Genomic DNA, 26538 nt, shown 5'->3' with positions numbered 1-26538 from the left:
ATTTCAGACCAATAAAATATAAAACTTCAAATTACAACTCAACTGTTGTCTCTTGTATATTTCTAGTAAATGAACCCCCCCCCCCCCCCCACAAAAAAAAACAAAAAACCCTAACACCAAGAAAGCCCTCAAAAATTAAGTAAATGGTTTTTTTTTACAGGTTTGCAAAAAATATTGTCATAAAAATTCCAGACCAATAAAATATAAAACTTCAAATTATAACTCAACTGTTGTCTCTTGTATATTTCTAGTAAAAGAAACCCCCCCCCCCCCCAAAAAAAACCACCTTCCACCAAAAAAGCCCTCAAAAACTAAGTAAATGATTTTTTACAGGTTTGCAAAAAATATTGTCATAAACATTCCAGACCAATAAAATATAGAACTTCAAATTACAACTCAACTGTTGTCTCTTGTATATTTCTAGTAAAAGAAAAACAACCCCCCCCCCAAAAAAAACAAAACAAAAACACCTTACACCAAAAAAGCCCTCAAAAACTAAATATATTTTTTTTACTGGTTTGCAAAAAATATTGTCATAAAAATTCCGGACCAATAAAATATAGAACTTCAAATTACAACTCCACTGTTGTCTCTTGTATATTTCTAGTAAAAGAAAAACAACCCCCCCCCCCCCAAAAAAAAAAAAAAAACACCTTACACCAAAAAAGTAAATGTTTTTTTACTGGTCCCTGGAGACACAACAATAATTCTCCAAAAATGAATATTTGCAAAAAAAGGAAAAAAAAGAAAAAGAAATATTTAATATGTTTTCTTCTTGCTCTGCTCATTTGCTCTGTCCCATAGATGAACAATATTAAAGTAGAAAAAGAACATTAGGAAGTGGGCGCAGGAGACAGCAGAGATGAGCACTGGGAAAACGTCAGGGAGCGTAGGAGGCGGAGTCAAGGCACAGCTTCCTATGGTCAGGGCGGCCATCGCCAACAAGGAAAGGAGGAGCTGTGGAGAGAAGAACAAAACAAAAACCGGTATCAGTTTATTGGCTTAAATAACGCCACGAATGCAGACTCGGCTAAATTATTTATGTATTATTATTTATTTCAGGTTCTTATATTGCGCCGTCAATTTACGCAGCACTTTACATATATATTGTACATTCACATCAGTCCCTAACCCTCAAGGGGCGTACAATCTAAGGTCCCTAACTCACATTCATACATACATATACTAGGGACAATTTAGACAGGAGCCAATTAACCTACCAGCATGTCTTTGGAGTATGGGAGGAAACCCACGCAGGCACAGGGAGAACATGCAAACTCCAGGCAGGTGGTGCCATGGCTGGGATTCGAACCAATGACCCTAGTACTGCCAGGCGGAAGTGCTAACCATTTAGCCACTGTGCTGCCGATGGACAACTGTTGATCTTGCGGTGGCAAAATCAGCGCCTGGAGTGAGGGGGTTAAACCCGGAGCATTTACACATCACACATACTTCTGATTTAAATATATAGCACTCATGAGGCAGATTTAGCCGTCTCATATATACGCTCTCCAATGACCTTCAGGCATTTCACACATCATCCAAGAAGCATTCAGCGCCCCCGATGATTTACTAAAGCTTCTTCTGCAGGATCCCTGGCACTGCTGCTGCTCACAGGTTTCAGGGGATGTGCACACTGTGGGCTATAGTGCATTATGTCTGTAGTGTGCTCAGCTAACAGTGACCACGGTAGTCTGCTCTGCCAGATGAATGTAATTATGTCGTCCCCCCCCCCCCCCCCCAAAAAAGCTAAAATGTTTAACATATTGCACCTTGGGAGGCATTGTTCTCTATGGTTGGGCCTGGCACCTCCCTGGTGTTTTACAAGCTGTTGAAGTGGTGCAGTTAAAGTGACACTGCCCGGCCTTGACGTCCTAAAACCTACAGATAAACAGACGTTCCTAGAGACGTTAAATGCCTAAACCACTTCAATACCGGGCACTTACGCAGGCCATAGACGGGTCGAAAACCGGCCATTTTTTAAACAAAAAAAAACGAAAAATCGGTCGTTCAATAGGCCGACGTTACCACCAACGGTAAAGAAAAAAAAAAATCAGCCGATTTCCGTCCTGTCTATGACCGGCATTTAATTACTTCTGTCCCTTGCAGAGAGCTCCGCTATTATATTTGACATGAAAAAGTCTTGCAGTTGCAACAATGTATCTATTTGTATCCATTTCGGATACAGAGGTTTTTATTCGGATACATATAGATACATTGTTGCAACTGCAAGACTTTTTCATGTCAAATATAATAGCGGACTGGAATTCTTCTTTTTCTTCTTCTTCTTTGTCTTTTTCTTCTTCTTGCAGGTCACGGCTCATGTGCATATTTTTTATCGGTAAAAAGAGCGGCCGATTTGCCCATCATTGCCGTGAAAATTGGCTGATCGGCAAAATCGGACGATTTTTTTCCAACTTTACCAATTGAAAAAAGTGCCAAAATCCAGAAAAACGGCCGACCAATTAACCCATTAACGGTGCGAAAATCGGCTGACTCGACCCATCTATGGCCTGCTTTATACCCCCTTCCTGTCCAGGCCAATTTTCAGCGCTGTCGCACTTTGAATGACAGTTGTGCGGTCATGCAACACCGTACCCGTATGAAATTTTTATCATTTTTTTCATGCAAATAGAGCTTTTTTTTGGTGGCATTTAATCACCACTGAGTTTTTTTATTTTTTGCTAAAACAAAAAACACTTAAAACTTTTGAAAAAAAAAAAACGCACTTCTCTTCATTTCTGTTTCAAAATTTTGCAAATAAATAACATTTCTTCAGAAATTTAGGTCAAAATGTATTCTGCTGCATTTCTTTGGTGAAAATAATAATAAATGAACTTTTTTTTTTTATTAAATTTTTTCTTTTTTTTTTTTCTTTACTATGACCAAAGCAATACAATGCTACCATAGTAAAATTGAACTACTCTGGGCAAGTGATCAGGATTTATTTTTTTTTAACACATTATGATTGCTAATACCGATGTATTTCATTGATATTTGCCATCATTGTTACTGAATGAAACTGATTCGTTCAGTCTTTTGTTGTGATGAGCTCTGATTGGGCAAAGCTGATCACATGATACAGATGGTCTGTGATTGGCCCTGTCTGTATCATGTGACTGCCTTGACCAGTCACAGCTAACAACATAATTGTATACAATGGATGGCATGACAGGAAGCCATCTGCTGTATACAATTGACATGTGATCTGCTGTGATTGGTCACAGCGGTCACATGACGCTGGCAACGGGCCAGTGTAGTGACCCGTGGACACAGCTGGTGACAGATCGCACTGCTGCGCGGCCCCGTGAGCGGCTCAGTTTGACAGGACGTCTTATGACGCCAAGTTACAACAAGGACTGTCCCGCCCAGCCGTCAATCTGCTATAGGCCGGGCAGGAAGGTGTTAAAATAGAACACTGGCTTAGCAGTTGGCACTTCTGCCTTGCTGCACCGGGGTCCTGAGTTCATATCCCTGTCAGGACTGCATGGAGTTTGCATGTTCTTCCTGTTCCTGCGTGAGTAATAAATAAATAAATGGATGTAATTTACCTATTTTTTTAATGGCTCAAGTGTATGTCCAAATGTGGAACAGACTCCCTCAAGAGTTGGTTGTGGCCAGCTCAGTGGATTGCTGTAGGAAAGTCCTGGATTCTTTCTTGGATACACAGAATATAACTGGATATAACATTTATAGGTAAAGCTGATCCAGGGAATATCCGATTGCCTCTCGGGGGATCAGGAAGGAATTTTTTTCCCAGCAGAAGCAAATTGGATCATGCTTTACTGGGGTTTTTCCTTCCTCTGGATCAACTGTGGGTGTAGGATTATAACTTTTTTTTTTTTATGGTTGAACTAGATGGACTTTTGTCTTTTTTCAGCCAGAATAACTATGTAACTATCGGTTCCAGTAATTTACCAGTCACTTCCATTCCTGAATGAACACAATGAGTGATCATTACCAATCACTTGTTGTGTTCATTCATAACTGAAGCTTAGTAAGCTGTGTTTTTTTTTGTGGGGATGAGGGGGCCCTGTTAGGTTGGCTGTATGGGGCCCTGTGGTTTGTGGGGCCCTGTTAGGTCGGCTGTAAGGAGCCCCATGGTTTCTAACAGCAGCCCTGAGTGTGGAAGTAGCTACACAGAGGCTGGCGCCCTTAAAAGCTCTATCAGTGCATAGTATGTGGCTCTCTCTGTGGCAGAGAGAGCCACAGAGGAGATTGGTTCCAGTAATTGCCCTGTTCACGCTTCCTGCCCACATCCGATTCACCAGCTGCCCGGGCCCCCCTGCAGGCCTGGGCCCCATACAGGAGGACTGGTGGTACCCCCTTATCCACAGCCCTGTCAACACTTTTTGATGGGCTGAGGTCTCCTTACCAGTAGACGCAGCAGACTCTCTGGAACTGTAAACCAGGATAAATATCTTCTTATAGAGAGACAGAAAGCCTTCAACTTCATTGTATCTTCAGAGGTTTTCTCAAGGAAGGACAAGCAGGTGGCAGTCACCAGAAGGAACGCTAGCATTGTAATTCCGTATGCCATGAGGAGTCCATCCTTCATCAGGAGCGGCAGCATGCTGCAGAGAAACACAAGATCAGAACTCAGGAAAGGCCATTGAAGTATAACAGGGGTAAAGATTTTTATTTCGATTTGGAGAGAGTGGTAAAGATTAGAATCTGTCAATTTTTTATTTCCTTAAAATGATTGTAAAGGCTACAGGCGTTTTACCTTAATGTATTAAAAACCCTTTTAGGTGCAGCTCCCCCCAGGCCCCCTTAAATATGTACCTGAGCCAGATCTTGACCCAGCACTGTGCCTGAGAGCAGCAGCCCTCTCTCCCCTCGCTGGACTCAAAGACAGCAGTGGGTGCCATTGGCTCCTGCTCCCATCAATCAAATCCAGTAATGAGGAAGTGGGGGGGGGCCTGTGCTGCACTGTGCGTGTTAACAGACGCATACAGTGCGGCTTGGGATCAAGCACACAGCAGTACCCCTGGGGTACTCAGACGGCAGGAGGAGCCAGGAGAGGAGGAAAGCAGGCAAGTATGATATTACAAAAAAAATAAAAAATATATCTTTATAAATCACTTTAATTGTATTCTGGTCTACGTTAAAAAGCCTACAGGTATTAACGTGTAACTAAACCTAAAACCAAAAATTTAATATTTTGCAGCTTACTAGTCCTTGGTGAGGTGGCTGCATTAGTTTTCTTTTTTTTCAAGTCTCTTTTGCTTCACCTGGTAATCCTGCAAAAAACACACTTCCTGTTCTGGCTAGATCATTCCTCCACTGTATCTATGAGAGGGAGCCATGGTTGTCACCCTAGCCTGCTCTCCTGCTATGGACTACAAACAAGTCCATATCTCATCACGTCCATTACTTGGGGGGGGGGGGGGCAGAGCAATTGGTGATTTACAAAAGGTAACCAAGATATTCTTCAGATCAGCTCAGAGGAAATGACACGTACGCTGCATTGGCAGTGCTGTGCTTGTTAGAAAGTGTTCCTAGCTTAAAAAAAGAAAAGAAAAAAAAGAAGAGTATTGCAGCCGAAACATTTAATATATTCCATTTTGTTCTTTGGTTTTGTTATCCTGTAAGTGCATGAATTTTTTTTTCTTTCTTCGGAGCAGCAGCGGCGGGCATCGTGATGAATATTGGATCTACTTCTGGGGACATTGTTTTATTTTCCTTCTTTTAATAAATAAAGGACTTGTCAAAGAATGTCTCCTGTTTTTTTTCACACTACAGCTTTTTTTTTTGTGAATGGGTAACGGTACCATGTACCCCATACTCATTCACAGGGGGGCCGGGATCTGGAGGCCCCCTTGCTAAAGGGGGCTTCCAGATTTCGATAAGCCCCCGGCCCGCAGACCCCCAGAACCACAGCCCAGGGTTGTGGGGAAGAGGCCCTTGTCCCCATCAACATGGGGACAAGGTACTTTGGGGAGGGGAGCTCTCCCCCTAACTCAAAGCACCTCCCCATGTTGAGGGCATGTGGCCTGGTATGGTTCAGGGGAGGGGGGGCGGGATCTGGGGACCCCCTTTCTAAAGGGGGATTCCAGATTCCGATGAGCCCCCCCGCCCGCAGACCCCCACAACCACAGCCCAGGGTTGTGGGGAAGAGGCCCTTGTCCCCATTACCATGGGGACAAGGTTCTTTGAGGAGAGGAGCTCCCCCTACCCCAAAGCACCTCCCCATGTTGAGGGCATGTGGCCTGGTATGGTTCGGGGGGGGGGGGGCGGGATCTGGGGACCCCCTTGCTAAAGGAGGCTTCCAGATTCCGATGAGCCTCAAGCCTGCAGACACCCACAACCACAGCCCAGGGTTGTAGAGAAGAGACCCTTGTCTTCCCCCCCCCCCCCCATGTTGAGGGCATGTGGCCTGGTATGGTTCAGCTGGCTCACCCCTTTCCTGACCCGCTGGGCTGCATGCTCAGATAAGGGTCTGGTATGGATTTTGGGGGGGACCCCCACACCATTTTCTTTTAAATTTTGGCGTGGGGCTTCCCCTCGAAATCCATACCAGACCCGAAGGGCTTGGTATGGATGGGAGGGGGGACTCCACGCCGTTTTTTAAATTATTTTTTTAATTGCCGGCAATTCTTTCTTTTACATTCAGCTGTCAGTGGAGAACCCCGCTGACAGCTGAAACATTAATGCATGATTTTCACTACTAAAATAGCGCATGACTTGATAAAATAACTCCTGCGGTATTTTAGTAGCCTTTTTTTGTGGATTCAAATGGGTTTTTTTTTTTAAATGCTATGCAGTATCCTACCGCATACTCGGATAGTGAATTGTGCCCTGGATATAGACCAGTCAAAAACCGCTTTTAAACGCAAACGCTTAAAAATGCGGTTAACCGCGTTTACAAGCTTTTGGAACTCCGGTAAAATCTACTCCTTCAACGCAATTTTGCAGCATTTAAAAAAACGACTGTAAACTCAACTGCCTGTAAACAAAGTTGTGTACATGGACACATAGGAAAACATTAGGGAGAGTTCAGGGGTTACTGAAAAAAACGCGGAAAAGCTCCTGAACGTCAGTTTATCAGCTGCAGTGTACATGAGCCGTTACAGTGATTCCTCTTCATAGCCCTGTAACACCATACTTTATTTTTTATTATTTTTGCTTTGAAATGCCTTAAAATACCTGTTTCACTGTGGAAATGCAGGTCTTGCTCTCCCTCTCCAATGCCCTATGCTGGCAGAGATTAATGTCTATGCCCCTCATCGCAAGCGTCCTCAAAGACTAGTGTGCAGAAAGAGAGGAGGCGGGTCTGACCACTTCTGTTTGATTTCAGAATGCGTTGGGCAGTGTGGTCAGGCTCTGAGGTCTATTGGGTCATATTTAGACATACTGGGAGTTATTTACTAAAACTGGAGAGTGCAAAATCTGGTGTAGCTCGGCTTAGAAACCAATCAGCTTCCAGATTTTATTGTCAGAGCTTAACTGAACAAGCTGAAGTTAGAAGCTGATTGGCTGCCATGCACAGCTGCACCAGATTCTGATGGCAACAGTTTAAGCAAATCTCCCCCACTGTGCCAAATCTACACTCTATTCAAATTGCTGTCACATGTTGTGACGCTCCGTTCTCGAAAGGCCTACAGTGCGACACTGTAACATCATAGGGGGTGTGGCTAGAAGTGAGATTTGTTTCTATACCAAGCATGTCAATCAAAATGTGAGACATGCCTAGGCTCTGCCCACTTTGGACAAGCGGAGTTTCCTGTAGGAGACGCAGATGCCAGTACACCAATAGGAAATGATGTGCTAGTTCTGTGAATGTCCTCCCAGCTTCAGTATAGGGATCCTGCAGCAAAGACATGGAAGGAGGATGAAAGAGTACAATTAGGGGCGAGGCCTTGTTCACGTAGGTGTACTACAGCCTGTCCAAGGGCTGCATTTACCTGCATGGGGGATGCACAGATGTTCCGTGCGTCCCAATGCAGGAAGTCCCATTCATGTCAACTGAGACGTAGTGGGCGCACCGACAGCGGCTGTGTCCGTGCAGCCACTGTGTCCCAATAGACCTGAATGGGACTTCCTGCACAGCAAAGCACAGAACACATGTGCAGGTAAAACTCCCTCAATGGAGCACATGCGGGGTGAAGTCACCACGCAATCCACTGATTATTTCCTCCAGCTCAAGAAGCGAGGGTCAGTTCCTCCGTATGAACCTAGGCTGAAGAAAAATCTGCAGGGACCTGTGTAATGAGGAGTCCGACCCAGCAGACCGCATCCACTACAGAAAACTACAGGAGGGGGCGGAGACAAGACCAGCCACCCTGCACAAGGAGAGAGAACAGCAGTGAGCGGTCTCTACTACAGGAAGTCTCACACTGGATTACTGCACAGATCTGGAAGAAATACACAAAGCACACCGAGATTCAAGAGGAATCCACATGATTCTTGTATGTACCCCGAATGCAGCTGTAAATTAGGAATGGAAGTTACCTGAATGTGGATGTGAGTAAAAACCATGTAGACATCAGAGGAATCTCACTGAGTAGAAAGCAAACCGGCCTAAAATGAGGAACATAAAGATAAAATCAGCACTCTGTCATACATTTGGAATTATTACTGTAACATTTTCCAAGAAAACCTTTAACCCCGCGTTAAATACACCTGACCCCCATGTTACATGCTCCTGGCGCCCACGTTACATGCTCCTGGCCCCCGCCCTCTGCGTTACATACTCCTTGCCCTCGTGTTACATGCTCCTGGCCCCCGCCCTCCGCGTTACATACTCCTGGCCCCCGCCCTCCGCGTTACATACTCCTGGCCCCCGCCCTCCGCGTTACATACGCCTGGCCCCCGCCCTCCGCGTTACATACGCCTGGCCCCCGCCCTCCGCGTTACATACGCCTGGCCCCCGCCCTCCGCGTTGCATACTCCTGGCCCCCGCCCTCCGCGTTGCATACTCCTGGCCCCCGCCTTCCGCGTTACATACACCTGGCCCCCGCCTTCCGCGTTACATACACCTGGCCCCCGCCCTCCACTTTACATACACCTGGCCCCCGCCCTCCACTTTACATACACCTGGCCCCCGCCCTCCACTTTACATACACCTGGCCCCCGCCCTCCGCGTTACATACTCCTGGCCCCGCCCTCCGCGTTACATACTCCTGGCCCCCGCCTTCCGCGTTACATACACCTGGCCCCCGCCCTCCACTTTACATACACCTGGCCCCCGCCCTCCACTTTACATACACCTGGCCCCCGCCCTCCGCTTTACATACACCTGGCCCCCGCCCTCCGCGTTACATACTCCTGGCCCCGCCCTCCGCGTTACATACTCCTGGCCCCCGCCCTCCAAGTTACATACTACTGACCCCCTCCCTCCGCGTTACATACTACTGACCCTCGCCCTCCACGTTACATATTAACTAACCCCATGCACTCCGCGTTACATATTAACTAACCCCATGCACTCCGCGTTACATACTACTAACCCCATGCACTCCGCGTTACATACTACTAACCCCATGCACTCCGCGTTACATACTACTAACCCCATGCACTCCGCGTTACATACTACTAACCCCATGCACTCCGCGTTACATACTACTAACCCCATGCACTCCGCGTTACATACTACTAACCCCATGCACTCCGAGTTACATACTACTAACCCCATGCACTCCGCGTTACATACTACTAACCCCATGCACTCCGCGTTACATACTACTAACCCCATGCACTCCGCGTTACATACTACTAACCCCATGCACTCCGCGTTACATTCTACTAACCCCATGCACTCCGCGTTACATACTACTAACCCAATGCACTCCTCGTTACATACTACTAACCCCATGCACTCCGCGTTACATACTACTAACCCCATGCACTCCGCGTTACATACTACTAACCCCATGCACTCCGCGTTACATACTACTAACCCCATGCACTCCGCGTTACATACTACTAACCCCATGCACTCCGCGTTACATACTACTAACCCCATGCACTCCGCGTTACATACTACTAACCCCATGCACTCCGCGTTACATACTACTAACCCCATGCACTCCACGTTACATACTACTAACCCCATGCACTCCACGTTACATACTACTAACCCCATGCACTCCGCGTTACATACTACTAACCCCATGTACTCCGCATTACATACTACTAACCCCATGTACTCCGCGTTACATACTACTGACCTCTGCACTTTGCATTACACACTACTGACCTCTATGGTGTGCAATATAAACTACTGACTTCTGCATTACTTCTACTGACCTCTACACTGGATGTTCCTTATTAAAGACCCCTGAACTCTGTGTTACTTACTACTGACCTCTGAACCCTTTCTTTTTTACTACTGACCCCTGCTCTTGGCGTTACTTACTACTAACCTTTGCACTCTGAATTACTACCAACAGAACTCTAAACTCTGATAAACTATTGACCCTTTAGCCAGGGGCATCCCTAGGGTTGGTGTCATCCGGTGCAATAACACTTGGTGACAGCCCCCTCCGACGATCCCCGCAGAATGGATCGGATCTGCGGGATGAGCGTAATAGACTGGAGTCCGATCCATTATGCTCCCCAATCCGCAGATCCGATCCATCCTGCGGGGATCGTCGGCATGCAACCTATATGGGGTGACACCCGCCCCGCTCCACGAAAAGGTAAGTTGTAAAGCAAGCCGATGATCCTTGCAGGATGGATCGGATCTACGGATTGGGGCGCATAATGGTTTAGCGTCCGATCCATTATGCTCAATCCGCAGATCCCATCCATTCTGCAGGGATCGTCGGCATGCAACCTATACGGGGTGACACCGGACCCGCTCCACGAAAAGGTAAGTTGTAAAGCAAGTCGATGATCCCCGCAGGATGGATTGGATCTGCGGATTGGGGCGCATAATGGTCCAATCCATTATGCTCAATCCGCAGATCCGATCCATCCTGCGGGGATCGTCGGCTTGCTTTACAGTTTACCTTTTTGTGGAGCGGGTCCGGTGACAATCGGTGCGGGGCGCACCCCACCCCTCACACCTGCCTAGGGACGCCACTGCCTTTAGCTCTTCAGAACTTCGCTACTTTTAATTGTGGCTCTGCTAGGTTATCTGCCCATCGCCAGGCAGTTTCCCATGAATGTCAGTTGTGAAGAAAGTCATTAAAACAAAATGAATGGCAGGACAACCAATCAAAACGTTATCATTGCGCACTTTCCTCCACTGTGCGAACAGCTCCTCTAAAATGAAATAGAGTCTTTTTTTTCCCCATGTTGCAAAATACCCGTCAGCACAGTGTGAACGAGCCCCTCCATCCCTACCACTGTCAGGAAACAGATCCAGTTTGGCTGGAAGACCATCGAATATAATTGTTAAATAGTACAATAAAATATCTTTCATGGCATATTTAGCGGACCAAAAAAAGTAGATTTTTAGGGTTTACATACACCTTATATGCAATTACAACTTGAGGAATTAGTGTGGATTGATTTTTGAATTGTGGGAGAACACAACCCTCATGCATGCGTCCTTCGCCTGAACCGTGTGCCCAGGATCTCACTCACACGTGCGTCCTTCCTTCGCCTGAACCGTGTGCCCAGGATCCCACTCACACGTGCGTCCTTCGCCTGAATCGTGTGCCCAGGATCTCACTCACATATGCGTCCTTCGCCTGAACCGTGTGCCCAGGATCCCACTCACACGTGCGTCCTTCGCCTGAATCGTGTGCCCAGGATCTCACTCACACATGCGTCCTTCGCCTGAACCGTGTGCCCAGGATCCCACTCACACGTGCGTCCTTCGCCTGAATCGTGTGCCAAGGATCTCACTCACACGTGCGTCCTTCCTTCGCCTGAACCGAGTGCCCAGGATCTCACTCACACGTGCGTCCTTCCTTCGCCTGAACCGTGTGCCCAGGATCTCACACGTGCGTCCTTCGCCTTAACCTTGTGCCTAGGATCCCACTCACACGTGCGTCCTTCCTTCGCCTGAACCGTGTGCCCAGGATCTCACTCACACGTGCGTCCTTCGCCTGAATCGTGTGCCCAGGATCCCACTCACACGTGCGTCCTTCGCCTGAATCGTGTGCCCAGGATCTCACTCACACGTGCGTCCTTCGCCTAAACCGTGTGCCCAGGATCTCACTCATACGTGCGTCCTTCGCCTGAATCGTGTGCCCAGGACCTCACTCACACGTGCGTCCTTCGCCTTAACCGTGTGCCTAGGATCTCACTCACACGTGCGTCCTTCGCCTTAACCGTGTGCCTAGGATCCCACTCACACGTGCGTCCTTCCTTCGCCTGAACCGTGTGCCCAAGATCTCACGCATGCGTCCTTCGCCTGAATCGTGTGCCCAGGATCTCACTCACATGTGCGTCCTTCACCTGAATATTTACCCAACTACTACTATTAATAATTATATACCTACCTTTTTCAATTAATAATCACTTTTAATGTAATAATGTTGTTTGTTTGTTTTTTAGTAAAAATAATTATCTAACTATTATACTTCTTTTTTTTTTTTTAGTAAAAATAATTACCTATTATACTACCACTATTAATAATTAAATACCTACATTTTTCAATTAATAACTTTTAATGTAAAACATTTTCTTTTTTTTATAGCAAAAATAATTACCTAACTATTATACTACTACTATTAATAATTAAATACCTACCTTTTTCAATTAATAACTTTTAATATAATAATTTTTCTTTTTTTTTAGTAAAAATAATTACCTATTATACTACCACTATTAATAACTAAATACCTACATTGTTCAATTAATAACTTTTGATGTAAAAATGTTTCTTTTTTTAATAGCAAAAATTACCTATTATACTACTAGTAGTTATAATTAAATACCTGCCTTTTTTAATTAATAATAAATTTTATTGTAACAATTTTTATGTATTTTTTTTTAAATAATTACCCAACTATTATACTACTACTATTAATAATTAAATACCTACCTTTTTCAATTAATAATAACTTTTAATGTAAAAATTTTTATTTTATTTTTTTAGCAAAAATAATTACCTATTGTGCAACTAGCAGTAATAATTAAATACCTGCCTTTTTTAATTAACAAATTTTATTGTAACAATTTTTATATATTTTTTTTAATAATTACTTATTATACTACTACTATTAATAAATACCTACCTTTTTCAATTGATAACTTTTACTATAAAAATTTTTTTATTTTTTTTAGCAAAAATAATTACCTAACTACTATACTACTAGTAGTAATAATTAAACACCTGCCTTAGATCATGCGTCCTTCCTCTGAATCGTGTGCCCAGGACCTCAGCGCTGCAAGACAAGAGCACGAAACCTCCCAGCCAAGACTCCGCCCATTTCTGCACACAGGGTCAGTTGTCTGAAACTGTTCAATTGCAAATAGAAACACACCTTTCCTGTTTTTGTATTGGTTAGCAGGTGCTGGAATTTGTAGTTGGAGGCCAGGTGCTATGCCCCATTATATCCCACATCATCTCCACAACAGAGGAGTTTAAACAAACTGCAACCCCCCCCCACCACCACCTTACCCCATGAAAGAAACCCCCCCAGCCAATTTCCTCACCTAAACAAATGGAGGTGTCACTTCCTCCTCTCTGTGCAAGCTGGCCAGGGTGACAACTCCTTTTGTGGCCAGCTTGCTTGTGAAGTGTTGTGTAAACAAGGCTATCTGAGGCTCATTACAGGCAATTACAAAAGAATTACAGCAGATTAGGCCATTCACATCTCACTGACAACCAGTCAATGAAACTCAGCAGAGGGCCAGTGTGAGAAACAACATGGCTACTGATTGCCCACTCATCCCGCTCATTACAATAACAAAGCCCCGCAATCAGAGCACATTCAACCACAAGGCAAGCACAGGAGGATTGTTAATGAACTTCTATGTACTCTTCTTGTGTCCTTCTCCCAAATTTCCAGCAACTTCCACATGCTACCAAGCTTTCCGGTTTGTTCACACCAGGCGTACTGAGCTGGGCTAATCAACATAGGCGCAACACAAGGGTGCTAACAAAAAAAAACAAAAAAAACAATTGTTCTGTGTGGCCTGTTTATACCATACAAGTGTGTTGAGGAACTTTCAGGAAAAAGACAGACATGCTGCAGTTTTAGGCAATGATAAAAAACATTTCAAACAGGTCTCCCAAAAAAAAAAAAAAAAATAAATAAGGAGGTACTTAATTACCATTATTAGTAGTATAATAATTAGATCATTATTATTACTACAAAAAGAAAACAAAAGTTAGTATTAAAAGGCAGCTATTTCATAATTACTGCTAGTAGTATAATAGTTAGGTCATTATTTTTACAAAAAAAAAAAAGAAAAATCATTACATTAAAAGTTATTATTAATTGAAAAGGGTAGGCATTTAATTATTAACAGTAGTAGTATAATAATTAGGTAATTATTTAAAAAAAAAATACATAAAAATTGTTACAATAAAACGTATTAATTAAAAAAGGTACCCATTTACTTATTACGAGTAGTAGTACAATAATTAGGTAACTATTTTACTAAAAATAATTACATTAAAATTTATTATTAATTGAAAAGGGTAGGCATTTAATTATTAACAGTAGTAGTATAATAATTAGGTAATTATTTAAAAAAAATAAATACATAAAAATTGTTACAATAAAACGTATTATTAATTTTAAAAAAAGGTAGTCATTTACTTATTACGAGTAGTAGTACAATAATTAGGTAACTATTTTACTAAAAATAATTACATTAAAAGTTATTATTAATTGAAAAGGGTAGGCATTTAATTATTAACAGTAGTAGTATAATAATTAGGTAATTATTTAAAAAAAAATACATAAAAATTGTTACAATAAAACGTATTATTAATTAAAAAAAAGGTACCCATTTACTTATTACTAGTAGTAGTATAATAATTAGGTAACTATTTTACTAAAAATAATTACATTAAAAGTTATTATTAATTGAAAAGGGTAGGTATTTAATTATTAACAGTAGTAGTATAATAATTAGGAAATTATTTAAAAAACAAATACATAAAAATTGTTACAATAAAACGTATTATTAATTAAAAAAAAGGTACCCATTTACTTATTACTAGTAGTAGTATAATAATTAGGTAACTATTTTACTAAAAATAATTACATTAAAAGTTATTATTAATTGAAAAGGGTAGGTATTTAATTATTTATATTATTTAGGTAATTATTTAAAAAATAAATATATAAAAATTGTTACAATAAAACCTATTATTAATTAAAAAAAGGTATGTATTTAATTATTACTAGTAGTAGTATAATAATTAGGTAATTTAGTTAAAAAAAAAAAAAAAGAATAAAATAAAAATGATTAAAATGTATTATTTGAAAAAAATAGGCATTTAACCTCTTCACGCTGGCCGAACGCAAATGTTCGACCTTCCGGCGTCTGGGCCTAGACGCCGAGCGGCCGCATACTTGCGTTCTATTAAAAAAAGAACATATGTGCTGAGAGCGTGCGCCCTGCGCGTTCCCAGCACACAGGTCCGATACTCACGGAAAGGTCCCGATCTCCTCTTTCGATCGGGACCTTTCCCAATCATGTGACCGCCGTGACGGCGCGTCACGGCGGTCACATGACCCTGAACCCCACCCCGTTTCCCAGCTTCTGAAACCCTTAAAGGGCCGGGAGGCGCCAGCGCGAAGGGGTTAAACATGTGCATATGCACTTTAGGTGTGTTTTTATTTGCATTGTGGTATGAAGGAGTCCTCCAATCACAGCCTGCCTCTAGAACACTCCCCCTGCTCAAAAAACAGCCTGCATCGGGGTGGTGGCCATCGTGGTGATGTATTGCATATCTGGTGGTCATGCCCAAGACTGGTTGGTTTTTGGTCTCGTGTGTTTGGCCTCCTTTTCACCTTCTCTCCATACGCCGGGATGCTCGGTACGCTTTGCTTCATTGTCCCATACCGGGCCTCTTGGTTCACCAGCAGAAGATGGCTTCCTATTGGTTTTTGTTGGCCACAATTGTTCAGGCCTGGAAGAGCCCGTTTGTCTCTCTTCAGGGGACCGTATGACCACTCTGATGCTCAATGAACAGATGTCAAGTATTTTTAACGACTCCCAACGGAAATTGTTGAAAATATGGGAGCCGTGGTTACAATATGCCCTTCCCTCGCTCCCCCCGGCTAGTCTTGGGATGTGATGTTGCTCGGTATCGGCGTTCCTGGACCCCTGCTCTTGGTCTTGTCATCTTTTTCCTTTTGTACTCCTCTTTCCTTTTCTATTTCTGTTTGTTTTTGGCGTGGCGGTGGAGAGCTGCCTTTGGTTAGAGTTACTGTTGATGTTATACCAATGTTTTTGTCATTTAGCTATTGATGGCCCCTGCGTGGGCGTGTCTTGTTGTTCCTGTTTTTTTTTTAAATGTTTATAAACTAATAAAAATCATTGGAATACAAAAAAACAGCCTGCATCTTGTCTAAGGCTGAACTGACTACGGAGTACAGGCACAGTGTCCTGTAACCCCGCCCCCACTATCAGGAAGAAGAGATGCGTGGTCACATGATAGAATTTTTTAACTTTGTAAAAAGAGGTAAGAAAGATCATTTCAAAACATGAACAATCACATATCAAACCATTTATAACTCCGCCCCCAATGACATCACCGATTGTGTGTGCCGATTTTCGATTTTCGGACAAAAAATCGTTCGGAATTCGAACCATGTATGGCCTGCATAAGGAAAAGCAGTCATGGCACCGGCATGGTTATAACTGTATAAGAAAGCACTTTAAGCTCACAACTACTTTAACCCCTTGACGCCGATCGCACGCAAATATGCGGCCACTCGGCGTCTGGGTCTTGACACCGAGCGGCCACACATTTGCACGCAATTAGAAATTACACATGTGCTGAGAGCGCGCGTCCTGCGTGCTCGCAGCACATATGTACTCAACTCCCGGAAAGGTCCCGATCTCCCCTTTCGATCGGGACCTTTTCCGATCATGTGACCGCGAATCACAGCAGTCACATGACCCTAAAACCCCGCCTCCCGGCTGCTGAAACTCTTAACCACTTCAAGTCCGGACACTTTCACCCCCTTCCTGTCCAGGCCAATTTTCAGCTTTCAGCGCTATAACACTTTGGATGACAATTGCGCGGTCATGCAACCTTGTACCCATATGAATTTTTAGCATTTTTTGGAGACAGATAAAGCTTTTGGTGTTATTTATTTACCACCGGGATTTTTATTTTTTGCTATATAAATGAAAAAGTCCAAAAATTTGGAAAAAAAGTGTTTTTCTTATATGATTTTGCAAATAAATAATATATTTCATCATAAATTTTGGCCAAAATATATTCAGTTATCTTTTTAGTAAAAAAAAAAAAAAAATAATAACCCAAATCAGTTTATAACCAAAAATTATAATTACCGTATTTGCCGGCGTATAAGACGACTTTTTACCCCTTGAAAATCTTCTCAAAAGTCGGGGGTCGTCTTATACGCCGGTATACGACATACTGACACTTTTTAGGGGGGCGGCGCGTTGCCGCCGCCGCCCCCCCCCTTCCCCCAATGGAAGGGACACTAAGTACAGGGGTGGGCAGCGGCTGTTTCTTACCTGGCTCCGGTCCCACGACGATCCGGTCCAGGAAGCGCGGCTGCGCCTTCAGTTCGGCCACTGGATGTTCGTGCGGCTGCTCGGCTCCGCCTCCTCACCAGTGATTGGCCGCCAGAACTGTAGCTCAGGAAAGGCACACAGGCGGCCAATCACCGGCGAGGGGGTGGAGCCGAGCGGCCCCTCGAAAATCGAGTGCAGGACCAGCAGGTAAGTGGTCAGTGTAGAGGTGCTGCTGCAACCACATATGCTGGCTGCAGCAGCACCATACGAGAACAGGGTCAGCAAGAGTCAGTGGGAGGAATAGTGCCCCATCATTGGTGTCACTGATACCAATGATGGATCACTATTCCTCCCACTGATACCAATGATGGGGCACTATTCCTCCCACTGACACCAACGATGGGGCACTATTCCTCCCCCCCACTGACACCAACAATGGGGCACTATTCCTCCCCCCCACTGACACCAACGATGGGGCACTATTCCTCCCCCCCACTGACATCAACGATGGGGCACTATTCCTCCCCCCTACTGACATCAACGATGGGGCACTATTCCCCCCCCCCCCCCACTGACACCAATGATGGGGCACTATTCCACCCCCCACTGACACCAATGATGGGACACCATTCCTCCCACTGACACCAATGTTGGGACACCATTCCTCCCACTGACACCAATGATGGGGCACTATTCCTCCCACTGATACTAATGATGGGGCACTATTCCTGCCACTAATGCCAATGATGGGGCACTATTCCTGCCACTGATACCAATGATGGGGCACTATTCCTCCCACTGATACCAATGATGGGGCACTATTCCTCCCACTGATACCACTGATGGGGCACTATTCCTCCCACTGATACCAATGTTGGGGCACTATTCCTCCCACTGATACCAATGATGGGGCACTATTCCTGCCACTGATACCAATGATGGGACACTATTCCTCCCACTGATACCAATGATGGGGCACTATTCCTGCCACTGATACCAATGATGGGGCACTATTCCTCCCACTGATACCAATGATGGGGCACTATTCCCCCCACTAATACCAATGATGGGGCACTATTCCTGCCACTGATACCAATGATGGGGCACTATTCCTCCCACTGACACCAATGATGGGGCACTATTCCTGCCACTGGTGTGCATTGGAAGAGGGGTAGTCTTATACGGCGAGTATAGCTCAAACACTAAATTTTAGCAGGAAAAGTAGGGGGGTCGTCTTATACGCCGGCAAATACGGTATTTACATTTTTATTAAATTTTTTTATATTATAATTTATGTTTTTTTTCTTAACATACTGCCACCCTAGCAGTACAGTGTCACCATACTACTTGTGGGGGGGGTGATGAAGATTTTTGTTTGTTTGTTTTTTTACACTGTTTGCTTTTACACCCATAAAGGCTGTAAAAACAATAATTTCTCCTCTCTGGCTGCATTCTTGCAGCCATTGAGAAATACTGTGTGAGCTGTGATTGGTCACAGCTTGTCACATGGTACAAGGCTGTTGTGAATAGCCCTGTACCATGTGATCTCTGTGATCATTCACAGATTTCACATGTAGTAAGCAATGATGTCAGAAGTGACATCTTGCTTACTACTCTGCATGTGATCACTGATTGGTCAATCAGTGATCACATGATCGAGACCTCACACAGAAGTCCTGTACAACGATCGGTGTTCCACTGTGATTGGAGGACACAGCGGGCACCGGATCGCGGTGCTGCACGCTCCCAGGGAGCGCGCACAAGCAGGGGGCGGGGAGGCCATTTATAAACGGCCACCCGACCCTGCACTGCCACCGTCCGGCCGTTTATATACAATGGCCGGACGGGAGGCGCCGGCGCCAAGAGGTTAATAACAAGCGAGTCTGCACAGGACTGCACGCAAGATTTTCTGACATGATGGATAATCTATACAGCTGGCACCTCCCTTTTCTTCATAAAAAAGGAGTGATCCTTTGTCACGGTTTAGTTAAATCTTTTTTCAGGGGGAAAAGGTTGCAAAAGATCCTGGCACACAACCGATCGGTCACTACGTGTCCGAGTGTGTATTCCCTGATGATCAGAATCCTATGCGTGGCTCACATCTCCGGATAGCCAACCTAATGAGGGCTACACACAGATAAAACCACGCAACAGAACCACGAAAGGACCGAAACCTACGGAATTCACTGGTACCAGAGAGAACATACACATACCATTCAAATAACATCTATTACACAATTAAAATCACAAATGTATAAATTGTTCAGGAAGTATAATCCCAATACATGGAGATAGCGAAACGCACAAATGCTAATCCAGAACGTCTTGTCCTGAAACACCCGAGGGGTTAACGCGCTTCACATATATTGCTTCCATACCGGGCACTTGTACCCCCTTCCTGTCCAGGACAATTTTCAGCTTTCAGAGCTCTCACGCTTTGAATGACAATTGCGCAGTCATGCAACACTGAACCCAAATGTTATAATTTTGTTCACACAACTAGAGCTTTCTTTTGGTGGTATTTTATCACCGCTGGGGTTTTTATTTTTTTGCTAAATTAACAAAAAAAAGACCAAACATTTAGAAAAAAAAACACGTTTTTCTTTGTTTCCGTTATAAAATTTTATAAATAAAAAGTGCAGCGCTAAAATTAATATAAATTATTGTCCATTAAACAGGATATGTATAAATGAAAATGAAGATAAAATGTTCATAAAGTGACAGTCCGTGCTAAGGTGTCAATCACAATTGTGAGCGGTTTCAATACTCAGTGATGTGCTCAAAAGGTGTGGTAAGAATACGCACTCACCAGATGCGTATTGTACATACGCATGTAATATATGTAATCAGAGGTCCCCTGGTCAATCAGTGATCACATGATCGGGACCTCACAAACGACCACCTGACCCTGCACTGCACCTGTCCGGCCGTTTATAGACATGGGCCGGACGGGAAGTGGTTAAAATCACAAATTTAAAAATTGTTCAGGAAGTATAATCCCAATACATCAAGAGAGCGATACGCAAAAATGCTATTCCAAAACTTCTTGGCCCCAAACACCTGAGAGGTCAACGCGTTTCACATATATTGCTTCTTCAGGACCTTGAATTCTTGGAGACAAAAAAGAATACCCTAAGAAAATACAATAAATTTGTACATCAAATATGCATTTTGCAACAAATTTTCTTAGTCAGGTTATTCCTCTTTGTCCCCAAGAACACAAGGTCCTGAAGAAGCGATATCTGTGAAACGCGTTACCCTCTCCAGTGTTTCGGGTAAGGGAGTTTTAAAAAAGCATTTTTGTATATATCACTATCTTGATATTTTGGGATTATACTTCCTGGACATTTTTTAACTATGTGATTTTAATTACTGTATTTTTTGCTCTATAAGACGCACTCCCCCCCCCCCCAAAAAAAATTGGGGGAATGTCTGTGCGAAAATAGACCAGGACCCCCCCCAGAGTGCGAGTCAGCAGTGCAGCAGCACCTGGCAAAGTCCAAAGCAGCTGCTCTTTAAAGCGGAGTTCCAGCTGCAAAAAAAAAAGTCAGCAGCTACAAAAATAGTACTTTTTAAATACAGCCACTTACCTGTCCCTCGGTCCAGCGGTGTCCTCACCACTGCTGGTTTCAACAGCCGTCTTCTCTCCCCGGCATCTTCAGTGTGGGCACCCGGCTGTGACAGCTTGCGGCTTCACATCTGGGTGCCCACTGCACGTGTGTGATAAGCGCTGCGCTTTGTGAATTGCCTAGGCGATCACAGTGGAAGTGGGAGCAGGTACCTGTGAAATTTGGGCATCCCCCCCCCCCCCCCCAAAGGTGCCAATCCACTGCAGAGCTGACAGGGTACGCTGAAGACATCGTTGTGAGCCCCGCACTCAGAAAGGATGCTGAGCCCGGCTGGCCAGGTACATCCCCCCCCCCATAGACTGCCTGTGCACTGCTATACCAAACTGTATATACCAGTATGTGCATTGCTGAAAGGTCTCTGGTCATCTCCTGTACTATGTCCGCAGTCTCTGGTCATCTCCTGTACTGTGTCTGCAGTCTCTGGTCATCTCCTGTACTATGTCCGCAGTCTCTGGTCATCTCCTGTACTATGTCCGCAGTCTCTGGTCATCTCCAGTACTATGTCCGCAGTCTCTGGTCATCTCCTGTACTATGTCCGCAGTCTCTGGTCATCTCCTGTACTATGTCCGCAGTCTCTGGTCATCTCCTGTACTATGTCCGCAGTCTCTGGTCATCTCCTGTACTGTGTCTGCAGTCTCTGGTCATCTCCTGTACTATGTCTGCAGTCTCTGGTCATCTCCTGTACTATGTCTGCAGTCTCTGGTCATCTCCAGTACTATGTCCGCAGTCTCTGGTCATCTCCTGTACTATGTCTGCAGTCTCTGGTCATCTCCAGTACTATGTCCGCAGTCTCTGGTCATCTCCTGTACTATGTCTGCAGTCTCTGGTCATCTCCTGTACTATGTCCGCAGTCTCTGGTCATCTCCTGTACTATGTCCGCAGTCTCTTGGTCATCTCCAGTACTGTGTCCGCAGTCTCTGGTCATCTCCTGTACTGTGTCTGCAGTCTCTGGTCATCTCCTGTACTATGTCTGCAGTCTCTGGTCATCTCCTGTACTGTGTCTGCAGTCTCTGGTCATCTCCTGTACTATGTCCGCAGTCTCTGGTCATCCCCTGTACTGTGTCCGCAGTTTCTGCTCATCCCCTGTACTGTGTCCGCAGTCTCTGGTCATCTCCTGTACTATGTCCGCAGTCTCTGGTCATCTCCTGTAGTATGTCCGCAGTCTCTGGTCATCCCCTGTACTGTGTCCGCAGTCTCTGGTCATCTCCTGTACTATGTCCGCAGTCTCTGGTCATCCCCTGTACTATTTCCGCAGTCTCTGGTCATCTCCTGTACCATGTCTGCAGTCTCTGGTCATCTCCTGTACTATATCCGCAGTCTCTGGTCATCTCCTGTACTATGTCCGCAGTCTCTGGTCATCTCCTGTACTATGTCTGCAGTCTCTGGTCATCTCCTGTACTATTTCTGCAGTCTCTGGTCACCCTTGCACTATGTCCGCAGTCTCTGGTCATCTCCTGTACTATGTCTGCAGCCTCTGGTCATCCCCTGTACTGTGTCCATAGTCTCTGGTCATCCCCTGTACTATGTCCGCAGTCTCTGGTCATCTCCTGTACTATGTCCGCAGTCTCCGGTCATCTCATGTAACATAACCAAGCATTGTGAAGCAAGCTCACTTCAGAGAATTGTGACTACTTACAAGGAGACCAGAAGAATGGACTTTTCATGGACTTGGAAGGAGAAAAGGAAGAAGGACAAGGCACAGATTACCTGAAAAAAAAAAGAACATAATTAAAGAGATATGAAGGCTCAGCAGTCTGGTGGTATAATGAACGTATGGTCCATTGTTATGGATGGCAAAGAGGAAATCCAGATATGGATGTTTTTACATAGTTACTTTGGCTCAGTATAGACCAGTGTACATTACTGTGCAAAAGTTTTAGGCAGGTGTGAAACAATTTGGTAAATGAAGAAAGCTTTCAGAAACAGAAGTGTTAATAGTTTATTTTTATCAATTAACAAAATGGAAAGTAAGTGAACAGAAGAGAAATGCAAATCGAATCAATATTTGGTGTGACCACCCTTTGCCGCCTTCTAGGTAGACTTGCGCACAGTTTTCGAAGGAACTTGACAGGTAGGTTGTTCCAAACATCTTGGAGAACTAAACACAGATCTTCTGTGGATGTCGGCTTCCTCAAATCCTTCTGTCTCTTCATGTAATCCCAGACAGACTCCATGATGGCGAGATCAGGGCTCTGCGGGGGCCAAACCACCAGTTCCAGGACTCCTTGTTCTTCTTTACACTGAAGATAGTTAATGATGATTAACTATCATCATAACTGACAGTTAATGATATTTGCTGTATTTTTGGGGTGCTTGTCCTGCTGCAGAATAAATTTGGGGCACATCACCCGCTTTACCCTGATGGTATGGCATGATGGATAAGTATCTGCCTGTATTTCTCAGCATTGAGGACATCATTGATCCTGAACAAATCTCCAGCTCTGCAATTCTTCCATGGAGATCACTTCTGGCCAGACTTCTCCCGACAGTAGATGTGTGTACTTGGGTCCCACTGGTTTCTGTCAGCTCTGTGCTGATGGCACTGCTGGACATCTTCCGATGTAGAAGGGAAATAAGCATGAAGTGATTTTAATCTGCTGCATTAAATTTCCTTGGCTGACCACTGCATCTACAGTCCACAACGTTTCTTTGTGCTTTTTCAAAAGAGCTTGAACCCCCTCTTGAAACCCCAGTCTGCTTCAGAATATTTGCTTAGGAGAGATCTTGCTGATGCAGTATAACTACCTTGTGTCTTGTTGCTGTGCCAAATCCTGCCATAGTGTATGACCTGTGACATGAAACGGTCTTCCACGAGTATCCACAACGACTCCCAACGTAAATTTTTGAAAATATGGGAGCCGTGGTTGCAATATGCCTTTCCCTCACTCCCCCCGGCTAGTCTGGGGATGTAATGGCGTTCGGTATTGGTGCTCTTGGACCCCTGCTCTTTGCCCCCCCCCTTTTTTTTTTCTCCTCTTTCTTCCTTTTTCTCTCTCTCTCTGTTTTTGGTGTGACTGGACAGCTGCATTTAGTTGTTATTGTCAGTTACATTAATGTTTTGTAACTTATGTGCCAATGATAGCCCCTGCGTGGGCGTACCTTTTGCCCTGCTGGCGTTAGAGCACTGTTTTTCCTTTTTTTTTTATTTTGCATTTTGTTTATCTGTGCAATTGATAGCCCCTGCGTGGGCGTGTTTTATTGCCTCTGTTTTATACTGTTTAAAAAATTAATAAAAACCATTGAAATAGAAACGGTCTTCCACAACCTCACGTTAGTAGCAGAGTTTGGTTATTCCTCATCCAGTTCTAAGCCTTTTTCCTGTTTCTGTTTTAGTTAAAGCGGAGTTCCACTCATCCTGTCAAAAAATAAGAGTCAGCAGCTACAAAAACTTTTACCTGTCCCTCGGCCCCGCGGTGTGTCCCCCCACAGCCCGTTTCACCGGCCGCCCTGTATTCCAGGAGGCCGGCATCTTCAGTGTGGGCACCCGGCTGTGACAGCTTGCGGCTTCACAGCCGGGTACCCACTGCGCATGTGCAAGTAGCGCTGCACTTCATGAATGGTCCTGTAGTCTTCTGGGACCTGTCACAAGTCCCAAAAGACTACACAGAGGAGGGACACCTTCCGCTTCCGGTCGCCTAGGCGATTGGACCGGAAGTGGGAGCGGGTACCTGTTAAAAAAATAATGTACCTTCAAGGGGTATGCCCATGATGCTCTGCATTCACAGGGAGTGGGTTGTATGACACATAACCTGGTAAAGGACTGGCAGTTCAGATTGAGGAAGATACAGGATCAGGATATGGAGTTGGAGCTACCTTTTTAATACAGAAGGTGTTTGCGTGTGGAAAAATGAGGGGGGGGGGCAGTTTTGACAGCTTAAAGCGGAGTTCCACTCACTGTCAAAATAGAAAAGTCAGCAGCTACAAAAACTGTAGCTGCTGACTTTTAAAAAAACAGCCACTTACCTGTCCCTCGGTGTGTCCCCCGTAGCCCGTTTCACCGGCCGTCCTGTATTCCAGGAGGCCGGCATCTTCAGTGTGGGCACCGGGCTGTGCAGCTTGCGGCTTCACAGCCGGGTACCCACTGCGCATGCACTTCATGAATGGTCCTGTAGTCTTCTGGGACCTGTCACGTGTCCCAAAAGACTACAGGGAAGTAGGACACCTTCCGCTTCCGGTCGCCTAGGCGATCGGACCAGAAGTGGGAGTGGGTACCTGTCAAATTCGGGTACCCGCTCCCCCTCCCACCCCCCAAAGGTGCCAATCCTTAATGGGGAGCGGGGGAGCAGTCCTTAAAGCGGAACTTCCCCTTTTGGGTGGAGCTCCGCTTTAATGACTGTGTTTCAACCTACATATAAAACTGATGATCATTAGCACCTGCTCGGTCTAATTGGTTAATTGGTTATTCATACACCTGACTTTAATCCTACAAAAGCACAAACTTTTTGCAAGTGTACAAAATGTATAAGTATAAGAATTGATGCTGGCCTAAAGCCAAAGGATAGTCACACCAAATACTGATTTAGATTTTTCTTCTGTACACTCTTGGTCTACCTGACCTTTGCTTGGTATCAAGAGATCCCCAAACTTTCCACTTCTTAATAGGTGATTTAACAGTACTGATTGGCATATTCAAGGCTTTGGACATCTTTTTATGTCCTTTTCCATCTTTATAAAGTTCCATTACCTTGTTACACAGGACTTTTGACAGTTCTTTTCTGATCCCCATGGCTCAGTATCTAGCCTAGTCAGTGCTTCCACGTAAGAGCTAACAATCTTGTTGACTATTTATACACTGACACTAATTGCAATTTATAAAGCCACAGATGTGGGACATTAACCTCTAATTGGCATTTTATCCCGTGTGTGTCACCTTGTGTGTCTGTACCAAGGCCAAACATTCCAGGGGAGGGAAGCTTCTGATCCGGCCATTTGGGTGATTTCTGTTACCATTATGATTTAAAAAGGAGCCAAACAACTCTTTGATAATAAATGTCTTCATATGATCATCATCCTTCAATAAAAGAGCATTTTTTGGCATGATCAGTCATATTTTCAATATCAATGCCAGAATTTCACAATTTCTGCCAGGGGATGCAAACTTTTGAGCACAACTGTATATACTTTTGAAAGCATTCTTACTTTACAGCATTTCTTCACACCTGCCTAAAACTTTTGCACAGTACTGTATTCATGTACAGGCGTACCTCGGTTTCCGAACGCCTCGGTTAGCATAATTTTCAGTTTACGAATGAAAATCCATTGAAAATAATGCCTCGCTTTACACATTTTTTTCGCAATACGAAGCAAGTTTTCCCAGGATGCATTGCACCTGGGA

The 26538-nt window shown here is 44.5% G+C and overlaps 1 protein-coding gene across 1 annotated transcript in view; it reads right to left on the bottom strand.

Annotated features, from left to right (window-relative positions):
* Window positions 1–664: 664 nt before the first annotated feature.
* Window positions 665–26538, bottom strand: part of ALG6 (ALG6 alpha-1,3-glucosyltransferase) — an 84148-nt gene continuing 58274 nt past the window's right edge. The window contains exons 11-14 of the mRNA XM_089653381.1: window positions 22840–22910; window positions 8455–8523; window positions 4376–4574; window positions 665–957 (exon numbers count right to left, since the gene is read on the bottom strand). Of these exons, the coding sequence (XP_089509507.1) occupies window positions 760–957; window positions 4376–4574; window positions 8455–8523; window positions 22840–22910 (537 nt within the window). The 3' untranslated portion in view covers window positions 665–759. The remainder of the gene's footprint in view (window positions 958–4375; window positions 4575–8454; window positions 8524–22839; window positions 22911–26538) is intronic.

This window comes from Staurois parvus, unplaced genomic scaffold (assembly GCF_062004578.1).
Source record: "Staurois parvus isolate SC_StPar_1 unplaced genomic scaffold, SC_StPar_1.0 ptg000709l, whole genome shotgun sequence".
In the NCBI taxonomy this organism is placed as follows: domain Eukaryota; kingdom Metazoa; phylum Chordata; class Amphibia; order Anura; family Ranidae; genus Staurois; species Staurois parvus.
The sequence above is the reverse complement of the archived record's forward strand: the minus strand, read 5'-3'. Positions and strand labels throughout refer to the sequence as shown.